General features: G+C 40.2%; 1 protein-coding gene across 3 annotated transcripts in view; it reads right to left on the bottom strand.

Annotated features, from left to right (window-relative positions):
- Positions 1-589: 589 nt before the first annotated feature.
- LOC145982078 (uncharacterized) overlaps positions 590-13,990 on the bottom strand; it is a 187,355-nt gene continuing 173,954 nt past the window's right edge. For all 3 annotated transcript variants that reach the window (XM_083115674.1, XM_083115675.1, XM_083115676.1), the window contains 2 exons: positions 4,501-4,678; positions 590-944 (listed from right to left, as the gene is read on the bottom strand). In XM_083115674.1, the coding sequence (XP_082971800.1) occupies positions 708-944; positions 4,501-4,678 (415 nt within the window). In that variant the 3' untranslated portion in view covers positions 590-707. The remainder of the gene's footprint in view (positions 945-4,500; positions 4,679-13,990) is intronic.

Below are 13,990 nucleotides of genomic sequence, written 5' to 3'. Positions count from 1 at the left end.
TGTTGGAAGTTCATTTATATGTATGTCTTATGTTTGCCCCATTTTGGTTTAGTTGCATTTATTTCATAAATTAGAGCCAATTCAGGAAATATATGATTATATCATTATTCAGCAGGATGAAGTCGCCCTAAATTAACTCTCAAACTCTGTGCCGCAATTTCACTGTTCCCCAGTGTTATATAACGCGAACATGTATAAAAGTGAGATAACCAAAGAAACGAGACATTTTTGCATCACGACTGCAATTCGAATGGTAGTCGGGACAAGAATGAAAAAGGATGAACTATCCTGGTAGCCTGGCATAAATTGTTATAAAATTAAAATTACTCAATATTGCAAACTACAGACTTCTGGAGCCTATTTCTCTACACAAAAACGCATTAATTTATACAAGGATGAAATCGAAATTCTTGCAAAACCTAAAACAAAATTATTAGTGTTATTTTCGTAAGTTTTTAACTTTTATGGGTTCACATTAAAATATTTCACGCTGCGAGAGGGGGGGCCATGGCCCCTCCCGTCGGCACGGGCCTGGTCATTGATATTACCAACTTCATGATTAAAATTTCAAATATAATTCAAAAATTTATTTTTCTAATTCATCTATTGCACTCTATAAAAATGATTTACAATACTGAAATCAGGTAACACATTGTCCGTATCAAAGTTTCAACTATCACAGGTCAATCTTGCAAAGTATATTTACTTCATTGCAAATTGAACGTTCTCTTCATAAATAACCCTTGTTTCGTCTTGTCCGGTATGTTTGGAAGATCTCCCCTCTCTGGGATATATTGAGGGACAAGATCTGACTCGGACGTGTAATCAGAAGGTCCTGGCAACACTGCGGCTCGCTTCCCCTTGTAGCTTGAAGCTGCTCTCTGGTATCTAGCTTGAACTCTTTGGTAAGAGTCTGTGAACGTGAGTCTTATTGTTCGCCCAACCTGGAAGGAAGAACGAACATGTTGTTGATGAAAGAATGAAGAATTTTATATTTCTTAAATAAAACAATGCAAGGAACACAAGTACACAATAACAACATAGGCTAAACTACATACGAAAGTGAATTACGAGATTTTTGCAGAATTGTTAAAGTTCCAGGTTTTTGAAATAAATTCAATTCCGGTCCAGGAAAGAAAATCAGCAATCGTAAATGGGTTTTGAACCGTAAAGAACCTTTTTTATATGTAATGTATTTCAATTCGATCCAGGAACATTTGTTCCGGATAAATTTAAATCCGGTCCAGGAACAATTTTCCCGAATGAATTTGCATACGGTCCAGGAACAATCTCTTCCGGATCAATTTAAATAAGGTCCAGAAACCATTTTTCAATGAAACAATACGCAACTTGGACTGAATTTTAATTGTGCGCGAAAAAAGATTCCGGTTCTATTGCGGTACTCAATAGAATCCATTAGAATAATGGTTTCCTGGTACTTTTAAGAACCCTGTAAATACGTGTGGGATCACATGGGATCATTTTCGCTCGCTAATACTTGTTCTAGTCTCGAACGTGCTTCTCTCGAGTGTACGTGTATAGAATCAAATGCATGATTTCAATGTGACATAATCTATGTAAAAATACGCCCTGGTAGTTTCAGCCCATAATCATCTATTCGTTTTCATCGGTACTAAACTAAAGTTCAAATCACAAACCCTGAGACCTTCTGTAAACAAAACCAGGTGCATGCAGAAAGCATTGCAAACTCATAGAAGTAAAATAATCCACACGAAAATCCAGCGTTGTTACAGGATTCATTACGTAAGGTAAAACAACGGCCAATTTGTAGTATGGGATACGCTGCCGCAAATGACGTCTCACTTTAAACCCAATGTTCTTTCTTTTGTACTTATTGCTTCACCTTTATGCTTAACTCTTTGCACCAGTAATCGTTTCCCATAAATTTGGTTTCTTTCTTGCATGCGAATTGAATATATTTTACTTGTATTTTTTTAGACAAAATTATATAACATGGTAATGTATATTTCTAAGGTTTGATATAGATAGGAGTGTATTTGAAATTTGTTTGTAGATTTTATGTAAATTGTATCATGTAAATAAAATATATAATGGGCATAAACAGCCATATGTAATGCTGTAAGTTCAATAAATATATTTATGATGATGAACAAAACAAGACAAAGAAAGTTCGTAAATTTATTGCGTTTGGAAACTTTGACAAGCATCCTAATAACGATTTTTGTTCCGACAAATATAGTGTACTTCGTAAAATAACTTGGTGACATGGCAAGGCAAGATAAGTGTGAACATTTTGTAGGAATATGCATTGTAACTTTCAATGAGCTTCGAGATTTGTGTACATAATGATATTTTATAACATTGGTTATTTTCTAAAAATAATCATGTGAACAGCAAGGAAGTAGTGTCACTTTCAACATGGCGAGTTCTATGCGTGCGGGAAGGTCTCCGTGTTCAGTGATACATCGAATCGGTGAGACGGTTTGTTTACAGAAGATCTCAGGGTTGGTGATTTACACTATAAAATCACAAAAAGTTTGGATTATCATGAAAATGACGAGGAAATACGGACGTACAACCATTATTCTACCACACAATAATTCAGCCTGAGTACATACAGTGATAGAAACTGAAAACAGGTGCGAGCGTTCACTATCAAACCGAAACAAGCCTAAACAATGCAAACAAACAAGTTTACATGTGTCCAGGTCGAAACGACTGGTGAAGTTTCCGTGCAAAAGTGTCTTCCAACTCACTGGTTCACAGTGACTTAGTAAAGTGTATGCATTGTGAAGTACCCTGACACATCGAGGCGAGTGAATCAATGACATCCTGGGAAAGAAGGTCCCATTCCATCTGGGCAATGTGAATGAGGTCCTGCAGTCTTTCTGTAGGCTATGGATGAAGGCAAATGGTAGTTTTCGACATCTTCCACACATGCTTGATGCGGTTCACATCTGGTGACATAGGAGGCCAGTCTATGCGGTGAATATCAGACTCGCGCAGGAAGTTAGATACCGGTGCCCCGCGATGTGGGCGTGCATTATCTTCCGCCAACGCAAATCCATTACCATACTGGACACGAAATGGTTGCACGAAGGGCCGAAGGAAGTCCTCCACATACAGGAACGAGCCGTGTCCAACGACCATGCGTGATGCCTGCCCAAAACATGACTACACCACCACCAAATGCATGGACTTCCTGCACATGCTGGTACTTCCCGCCACGTTGTTTTCGTCTCAAAACCCGTGTTTGTCGTGTATCAGGGCGCAGTGCTATCCGTTTCGTCGGTAAACATCACATGATGCCATTCTTGCAAAACCCCATCGAGATGCTGGAGGACCCATCTCCGTCTCTACCCCGATGGCGATTCCGCAGGGGCACACATCACACAGGCCTGTAGGACCCTAAGTGTACACTATGCAGCCGATTGCGAACTGTTTGGGTCGAGACATGGGCGCCAGATGGCCGCACGAGCTCCCTTCTTACTTCACGAGCAGTCGCCGTAGGTAGCCTACGTGTCGTTGTGACACCTCTCTTTACCGACTGAGTCAATGACACGAGTGCACGGCCAGAAGAAACCAATTGCAGGCAGCGACGTCTGTTGCCATGGAATGCAACTACACATGGTATGTATCTGTCTGCTGCCATTCTCCTGTTTTCGCCAACATTTGCCACCGTCCACATTACATCCTTTGCTTAATATAACAATATTCCACACTTTTTGTGAGGAGTGTATATTTTAACATGGAGATGACGACTATGCTCACTTAACATTCAATTTCACTGCGTCTTTACATCACGATCCATACTTGAGGGCTCACTATCACAGACAAATGAGCCAGCCCCCGTGGCGGAGTGGTTAGCACATCGCGCTACGACGCCAGGAGTCCCTGGTTCGAATCCCGGCCTGGGCATGGCTGTTTGTGAGTGTCCATTCATCATGTCATCACTCATCCTCGCAAATTAGCCAAAAGTGGCACAAAAAGCGAAGTAAAATAAAGCAATTCAATCAAACACAGACAAATGACAGTACTGGGTTTCGAGTGTGTACCGCTCGTTTTGCTTGTTCGATTCCGTACGCTATCTATCGTCGACCGTGCGAACTATTAGCCCTCGCTACAGCACTCTGTCCAATTCGCTAGACTTCTTGCATTGTTTCAGAGACAGTGGTGGACAATACAATGTTTATTACTTGGTTTATGCATAGAGTGCTAATCCTGGGCTGGACACAGGTGTTTTCTGTGAATACCTATTCATCCACTTTATATCATCATTCATCCTCATCATTGCGATTAGCCACAAGTGGCAGAAAATGGAAATAAGCGAAACATGACAGTCAATCAGACTTGCTGGAACGTAAACCATTAGATGATACACATGAATCAAGAACTAACAGGGTTCCGGGTTCGAATCCAGGCCTGCGCATGGCTGTTCATTATAAGTGCCTCATCTTCAGTTTCATCATCATGAAGTTTTAATGTTCTTTTGTTTCGTGACGCAGCGCAAGAACTTACCGCTCTATCCAATCCCAGCCTGACGGAGAGGATTACTGCTCCCAGGAGAATGGTGGAGGAGACGAAGAGAAGTTCGCAGGAACCGCTCTTGGTGTCGGTCGCGCCGACGCCGCTCAACCACACCACCGCAGTGAGGAGGACGATGGCCAGCACGGTCCATCGAGTCGTTCTCATTATACTGAAACAACAAGAACAGAAGACGAATGACAACATTGAAAGGATTTATATTATATCAACTCTCCTCCTGATAGGACTCATACACCGTCATCCTGCTGAAAGAAACAACATATTAGTATAGTCGACGCGCTAGCTACGTGAACGACCTTCTGGCATTGAAGTCCACGAAGCGCGCCCAGCAGCTGCAACAATCACATTCAACGCACAGTGTTGCCACACATCTACTCTACGCCACCTTGTCCTTCCGCGCACAAGCACCTTCCCACGCTCTCCACATTGAAGTTGCAAAGTACGGCAACAGCGTATCCGTAATCATGTGACTGAGACTCCACGTGGAGTAGACGAGCAGAATGACAGCTGCTCCCATTGGCTCAAGGGCTTCACGTGAAGTAGACGAGCAGAATGACAGCTACGCCGATTGGCTCATGGGCTTCACGTGGAGTAGACTAGCAGAATAACAGCTGCGCCCATTGGCTCAAGGACTCCACGTGGAGTAGACGAGCAGAATGACAGCTGCTCCCATTGGCTCAAGGGCTTCACGTGGAGTAGACGAGCAGAATGACAGCTGCTCCCATTGGCTCGTGGGCTTCACGTGGAGTAGACGAGCAGAATGACAGCTGCTCCCATTGGCTCGTGGGCTTCACGTGGAGTAGACGAGCAGAATGACAGCTGCTCGCATTGGCTCAAGGGCTTCACGTGGAGTAGACGAGCAGAATGACAGCAGCGCCGATTGGCTGAAGGACTCCACGTGGAGTAGACGAGCAGAATGACAGCTGCGCCCATTACCTGAAGGTTGAGTGTGATTGGACGAAAGCAACTCGCCCGCTACTTATCCCCACCCACGTTCGTGGCGGCAGCATGCTTCAGTTCTTCGACGTTAACGAAGCAAACGCGTGAACTATAATGTCTGATATGGAGCTGGAATAAGAAAGCACTTGAGTTCTTCATATAAGTCCACTTCATGCAGAAATAGTCTAATCGGGACTGGACCTACAGTGGGATCCGAACCATTGCCTCTGCCGAGTATCGAAATAGCAATATATAAATCATTATAAAGGTGGTCCCAACAAGAACACCGGATTTAACACCGTGAAAAATTCTATAAACCTCAAATTATCCACTGATATGTACTTGTAAGAAGTGCCGCCAAAACCAACAAGAAGACAATAGCGCAATTCAAATCTGGCGTTCTTTCTTAAACTGTCCAGACATCTCTTTACAAACATTGAAAATATTTCATCCTTTCTCCACGCCTAAACTAATGTGTTGTAGTATCTGTAGATTGATCGACTTTGCTTTTCAACCACTTTTGCTAATCGCGAAGATGAGGATGAATGATATGATGAAGGGAGACTTAGAAAGAACACCCATGTTTAGTCCAGGTCATACAACCTGGTACCCCTCCGCTACGGAAGTCTGTTACTGCAATAATAGAAAGCTGCATTATGATCTCCTGTGTAGCTCTAGCATCGTTGAGGACAATTGGGGAGCTACTTGAAAAGAAGTACGCACTCCGATCTCGAAAGCCAGAAGACAGCGGCGATGGAACTCGATGCGCTGACCATGCGTCACCCAATGAAAAAGCTGCTCTGCTGGCCTACTGTTCCGGCATGCAGTTTCATTTACACTGAATGCCTTAGAAAGAGCATTTCGCGGGCTAACAGCAGACGTCGCTCGCACACTGTTGCCGATACTCTCGTGTCGTCTGCTCCTTAGCCGAACAAACAGGCCGAGGTAGCAAGAGGCAGAGGTCACTCACCCTTCCAGAAGGGTGCAGCGAGATAGCTGTGGCAACCGTGCTCGCTTATAAGCGGACCTGATTGGTTCTCGCACACACAATCACAAATTGTTGTCTGCTGCAAGCCCGCGAAGCGATCTTTTTAAGGTCTCATGGATTATACACTATGTGGAAGAAAGTCATTGGACACCACATGTCAGCGGATACCATCAGTTTTCTTGCAATCAATAGGAGGTCGTTCCGCCTTTGGCAGCGATGACAGCAGCCACTCGTCGTGGTAAACTGGCCACATGGTCATGTAGTACACTGAGTGGGATATTCCGCCATTCCTCCTGCAGTACAGTCACCAACCCTGGAAGTGTAGAAGGGCGAGGGGATCGCGACCTCAATCGGCGCTCCAGTTTGTCCCATAGATGTTTGACAGGGTTGAAGTCAGAGCTCTGAGCAGGTCAATCCAGTCGGGTGACGTTATTTTCTGCATACCACTCCATGGTAGCCCTGGAAACATGACAAGTCGCATTATCGTCCTGGAACACACATTCCTCATTTCCATAGAAATGCCACAACGTGGGGAGCATGGAGTTGTCGAGAATATCTCGGTAGGACGCAGACGTCATGTGGCCATACACCGGTACCAGTTGAGTCATGCCATGCCAGCTGAAACAACCCCAGAACATGATGCCGCCATCACCATATTTCACTGTGGACACTACACACTCGGGTAACAGATGTTCTACTGGTAATCACTAAACCCACACTCTCCCATCTGATCGAAACAGTGTGAAGCGTGATTCATCGCTCCATAGGACCTTCCGCCATTGCTCCACCGTCAAGTTTCTCCGCTCTTTACACAAGGGTAGTCTTTGCCGTTTATTGTCTTTTGTTATCAGGTGTTTGTGGGCAGCGGTTCGACCATGATAACCGAGCGCATGGGCCATCTTGCGAAGTGTCTTGGTCGAAACAGTCAAATTGGTCGCACTTTGAAACTCTTCTGCAATCGAATGCAAGGGACGGGTGCTGTTTTTCCAAATCTCCCTCTTCAGCACTCTCCTGCCTCGGTCATTCAATTTCGTGGGTCTTCCACTTCGTGGTGCATTGCTGCAGTGTCCCTTTCCCTTCCACTTCTTGATGACAAAGGCTACAGTTGATTTAGGGACCTGTCGGGCATCCGCTATGCTACGTATACTCACGCCTCCTATGGAGCAGCCTACTATGATCCCTCTTTCAAACATGCTGAGCTCTTCCCTGTCCATCATTTTATCAGCAAATGATCTGAGAAGGCTCCTGCTGCCGTATATATACCCGTCTGTACTCTCCTTTCCATGAGGAGTTCGTTTCAGAGTTGAAACCGGGGTGTCCAATGACTTTCTTCCACATAGTGTAGTTTAGTATGAAGGTTTACATACAAAAAAATATTTAATTTTTCGCATGTATAATGCCATAATGATATTTATGATACCATACAAATTTATCCTTACTTTAAATCTAATAGCTGAAATATTTATCTGCGACATTGATGTACGTAATTTTAACCATAAATACTGAATAATAAGGTGCTTGTGTTAGAAATTAGCAGCTATTTATCGAATAGGGTTGTTACACCAAGCAGGTAATAACGGAATAAGATATATACTAGAGTTGACGAGCTGTATCTTTGCGGGTGAACCCTGCCCAATACCGGCTGCGCAGTAGCAATGGGGAGGAGCTACCGGCTGCGCGTCATTATCCTTGCGTTCTGTCCTTGCTGTCGACCACCCAAAGGGCGATTAGGTGGCAACTACATAAACATATCTCTCTCACACTCTGCGCGGAGTAGCCAAGGCCACCCGCAAAGATACAGCTCGTCAACTATTTTTTTCTAACATTCCCAGTAAATAATCTTATTTATGAACATATAGAAACAAGCTCATATATGGAATGTACAAATAATCGAATAACATTGCTGCGTGGCGACGATTGGGTTCCAAAACGAGGGGGGGGGGGGGTTAAGATGCCAAAACTGCAAGGGCAAGAACAGTTTGGTAGATACGTTTTAGCATAGTACGTGGACAAAAGTGGCAATCGCCTCTACTGATATTGCTGATATTTTTCTAAATCAATTTAATGGGCTAATTACTGTTTTAAATGTTGACCATGTATAAGAAGGGGAACACTTCTAACACTGTAACGATTAAGTATCGTATCGTACCCAAAGTATTGGGTAAGAAGGGACAAGCCTTCTGTCATTCTTAGCATAGCAGGAAATAGATAAAGGAATGCGGAATAAGTAATCAGGCAAAGGTTAGGTTATTGACTTGAGAGGCGTATGTGGAATGAGCGTTGGAATGGACAGTTGGCGAGTGGACGGAATTGAGCAAGGTGTTGGAGGGACGATTGAACAGTGGTGCATGAGGAGAGTGAACTCTGCCAGGAAGGTCAGATGTGTGTCAATTACCATTATTGAGAGGACAATCTATGGAATAACCTTCATCCAATTGTGAGGCAAGTAATGTCCTCTTTCTTAACAAATCCATATCGGTTCAGTCATGGAGAGTACAGAAATCCAATTACTGTATATGTGAATTCTTTTGCCATTCCTTGGAATGTAACCTCTCGCATATATCACATTTAGGCCAAGCGAGTAATAACCATCTGAAAGAGTTAGAGTTAGGCTAATCGGGACTTGACCTACAGTTTAAAGTGTGATCCGAACCACTATGTACCTTCACCGGGTATCGAACACATCTGAAAGATGAATGATGAATAATAACATCACCCAATACAGTCTAAAGGTCTCTAGTTCAATCTCAACGCAGTATTAAGATTGCGTTACGGTATACTGATAAACATTCGGTCTTTACTTCTCGCTACATTTTCAAGTTTTAAAGAAAGAGGTGTGTACTGCATTATCATAACTTGTCAAACATGAGTGACAATAACAGCGGCAGGGAAAAATTCAGAAGAAACTGAAGTGACGATGAAAAGCATTTTCAAACAAAATGTAGTACCATTACTAAATATAAGGCGAATAATAATAAGCGGATTAAATTATTAGTTTTGAAACAACAATCCATGTAGTCTAGTATTTAATTCATTACTGGCTACATTTCTACAGAGAGTTTGTCTAAGTAAAATTATATTAAAAAGCTTATACAGTCTGGAAAATGAAACTAATGGATATATTCTAATGTGTATTAAATTTGAATTGTCCTAGTATTCGATATTTTAGATGAACTTGTTTTATGTTGCACAGAAATTAGTAAGAAAAGAGAGAGATTTTAACTATGGATTCGAAGTGTTTTCATGCAAAAAAGTAACAAAAACAGGACATTGAACAATGTGACAGTACAAACAATCAAATAAGGTTCTAATTAGAGATCGGAAGTCAATGACTTGAAAAAAATTCTTAAAAAAACTTGTAGAATGACCTTAAAATTATTTTAAAATGCCCAAAATAATTTTCGCTGTTAAAATAAAAGCTTCATTTTTTATAATTTGCTAGACAGTAGTTGATTAATTCGATAAAACTCGTTGTTTGGTGGCAAAAACTACCGATTCAAAGTGGAAAAACAATTACAGTAAAACCTCTTTGATCCGGACCCCGAAAAGCCGGACTTTGCTTAATCCGGAAAGGAAAAAAGAAAATAAAAAAACAGATTGCAAGAAAGATTTTTAATGTGGCTTAAAGTCAACAAGATAACTTCCCAAAGAAAAGGCAGTCAACCACTGATGAAATTCTGTTTCCCACAGACTTTCTACTGTACTGTATGGTGTATTTAGGCCTATGCCCTTTAAATACACCATAATAAATGTGTTTTGTTGCTATAAACGGAGTTTTAATGCACTTTCTACTGTTCTTCTAAGTTATTTAAGTTAATCCGGACAACTTATGCCCCATTTGTCCGGATTAACGAGGCTTTACTGTAAGTACTAATGTAGATTTCTTTACTTTTACTTCACTTACTATAATACACCGTAATGTTTTTCTGTATAAGTCATTCAACTTCTATGAGAGTGGGGCTTGCATATATGTAGTCGCTCAGCATCACTGTAAATTATTATTTTCTGAATGTGGTGATTAATTTTACTTTAAAACCGCAGATTAAAACCAAAAAATAATGGCCAGAAAGAAAACCTCAAAATAGGTTTCACTCAATTTATTTTAAGTTTACTGGAAGAAAAATAAATTTACCACAACTAATTATTCAATTCACTTTCAAATATTTCAGTCACAAACAATATTGTTATTTTGAATTGATCATATTTTTTTATTATTGGCTTACTCACTAAAGAGACCATGTTGGGAAATTTATATATATGTAAGTTATGCTACAAATGCATTTAGAATTCATGAAACAGCAGGGAATTAACAGAAATGCTAGCATATGCATTTGAAATTCATGGAACAGCAGGAAATTAACAGAAATGCTACCAAAATGCATTTAAAATTCATGAAACAGCAGGGAATTAACAAAAATGCTACAAAATGAATTTAGATTTAATGAAACAGCAAGGAATTGACAGAAATGCTACCAAATGCATTTAAAATTCATGAAACAGCAGGATATTAACAAAAAGAACCAGAATTTAAGCCCATAAGACACCTTCCTAGTATGTTACACAAAATACTCCACCAGAAATTCCATCTTATATTTGTTCTTGTAGCCATATTTACATGCTGCTTTGTACAGTCACGGACACTGCCGGCTTGTAATGAATACATTGACATTCAATGTATTCATTACAAGCAGGCACTGTCCGTGACTGTACATTAAGCTGGAATTACTTACCTTTTTCTTTTAATGCTTTAATTTTTGTTGATATTCTTATTTTTATACTAGCCAAATATTCTCAATTTTAGCGTTGTAAACATAACATTATCATATAGATAAATCAAATGAATTTAAAGAGACTGCTAAAAGGATTTTAAGGGGAAAAATTGCAAACTGAACATTTTACCTCTAATAAAGGAGAAAATTCAAAATTCTCCAAATTTATCCTAGATTATTATTACAAATTACACATAGTCTGGGCCTCCCTGACGGCGCAGTGGTAGCGTCGTGTAATCAAGGGATCCCGAATTCGATACCTGGTAGACACACATAGTGGTTCGGATCCCACTTTAAACTGTAGGTCCAGTCACGATTACCCTTACTGTGCATAAAGTGGATTTAAAACACAAATTCAATCCATCAATCAACCAAAGTGGCTTGCAAGAACAGAAAAGAACACACGCATTCGTTCAACCTCTCAATAATTTTCTACAGAGTAAATCTGTATGGTTGTTGAATTGCGAAAATGCATGCAAAACATACTAGACATTAATTAAAGTTATTTATCCATAAAAGAATTATGAAGTTATTTTTGAAACATTCATTACGAGCTTTCAGTCTATGCAGAGGTTCCCTAACTTTTTCGTTTCACGGCGCACTTAGTGTTTCAAGATCTTCCCGCGGCGGCGCTGAAGTCGCAATGTAGTCCTATCTAACACTTGCAACGCTCAGTTAGTGTTGTTAGGTTGCTAGCCTTAAGTTAAAAATTAAATGCACATTTCAAATTCAGAAACATTTTGTGTGTAAAAAGTACTAAATAAGCATATATTTGGAACAATCATTTGAATGACTAACAAGTAAGGGTCATTTCTGTGAAAATATTGGAACATTTAGCGACCCCTTTCAAGCTCCAGGGCGTCGCGGCGCACACTTTGGGAACCACTGGTCTGTGTAATTCCACTTCAGAATACAAGCCACTACCATTAATCTAATCTTCGCCATTTTTATCACAGTCATCGAATTGAAGTTTAATGTAAAGTATAGCTCCAAATTAAGGAGTAGGAGAACTACCCCTCAAACACTCTTGCCCCAATAGCAGTACACTTTTGGATATATGTATATATATATATTTAAAATAATTATAATTTAAGGTAATTATGCGATAAGGGCCGAACACCTCTCACTTGTTTATTTTGTTAACTTTAGCATCGATACTTACCTATTCTGCATTGCGGAAGATTCTTTAAGGTGAAGTTATGCCTTTTTCTATAAAATAGTGTCAACTTTTCATATTACGAGTCATTATTTGTATTCCTTGTTCCGCTTGGGTAACAGACAATATGGCGTGCATTCGTCATGGATCATCGCGCGTCGTGCTTGTGTTTTGTCGATTTGGAGTGGGTATGCAGTGTTTCAACCTTCTTCACCGAAAAATACCTACTTTCGCGTTCATTATGTCATCACAAACCATTAACGATAGCCCCAAAAACCATTGACGGATAGCCCCAAAAACCATTCACGATAGCCCCAAAAACCATTGATGGATAGCTCCTAAAAGCATTCACGATAGCCCCACGGACCATTTCCGGCAAGGTTAGGTTAGGTTGGGTTACGTTAGGTAAGCATAGTTAAAAAAAGAAAAAAAATATCGTAAAATAAAGGCACGTTTGGAAACACTGGCGAGACCGCGTGACTTTCGACGCTCGCGCCATCTGCATGTAAATAATGGAAACAACGGCACAATGTTGTCGCTTTACAGAAAATGCAAGTTCCTTACATAAAAAGTGATTATTTCTTGTTCTGCAGCATTCTATAGTGAAGTTTTCAGTTTCCACAAAAGAAAATATCTCCAAAAACTTCGACAATGCTACAGAAACTGATTTCAGTAAGTAGTTTCTCCTGTAAATTTGAAGAAATCCGTTCGGGCGATATCGAATATTTACCTAATTTAATTATAATCAAGTAATGTACATATTAAATAGCGTAAATGTTGAAGCTGAAACAACAAAGCTGAAAAATATAAAATAGCCCACTGTGGAAATAAGTAATGAATAATATAACTACAGAAGCAGAAACTTGGAATATTGGATTTTTCGAATGTTGAACGACGAATGTATATATTTATATTTAAAATTACAATTTCATTATAAGTAAGAACTGAGACAGGGAGTGAAATAGCCGGTTGCTATGCCATTACGTGGAACAAAAGTTATCAAATATTTTCTCACACTTTGAAATAACTTAGGCCAATGCAATAACGTGGTTTCTTCGTGTGCATCTATATTGAATATCGAAGACAACCAATAGTGAATTGTTTTTCACTGAAGTGACAGGGAGAAAAAAATGCAGGAAAGCTGCTTCAGTCCATGGAAACCTTTCCCCAGTAGGAAGTATGGATACTTTCAAGTTTCCGCGTTTCAACTCTGGTTGAGATCAATGGGAATGAATATCCAGATTATATTGCAAAAAATACATCTCTCTTCCAATTAAAAAAATACACAAAATATCAGACATTGGAAACATTTATTTGAGAAATTTCAAATGAATATCTATTGAAATAATTATGTCTTTTCCATTTCCTTACGCAATGGATGATATTCAGGGAACAACATCCCCCATAATTCATTGCGCGAAATCACACTCCACCGCCATATTTCGGTAAACAGATCAGATTCTTATGATTGTCTGACTTACATGCGATAAGCGAAACATACAGATCAAATCCTGAGTTGAAAATATCCCGGATAAGTAATGTGTGTATGATATTTACAGAAGTGATTCAAGGTATGATCATCATTATCACATGAGGAATTTGTACGAATAA

Source organism: Lepisma saccharinum, chromosome 30 (genome assembly GCF_977018435.1).
Source record: "Lepisma saccharinum chromosome 30, izLepSacc3.1, whole genome shotgun sequence".
NCBI lineage: Eukaryota > Metazoa > Arthropoda > Insecta > Zygentoma > Lepismatidae > Lepisma > Lepisma saccharinum.
Note: the sequence above shows the minus strand (reverse complement) of the source record. Positions and strands in the feature narration are given on the sequence as shown.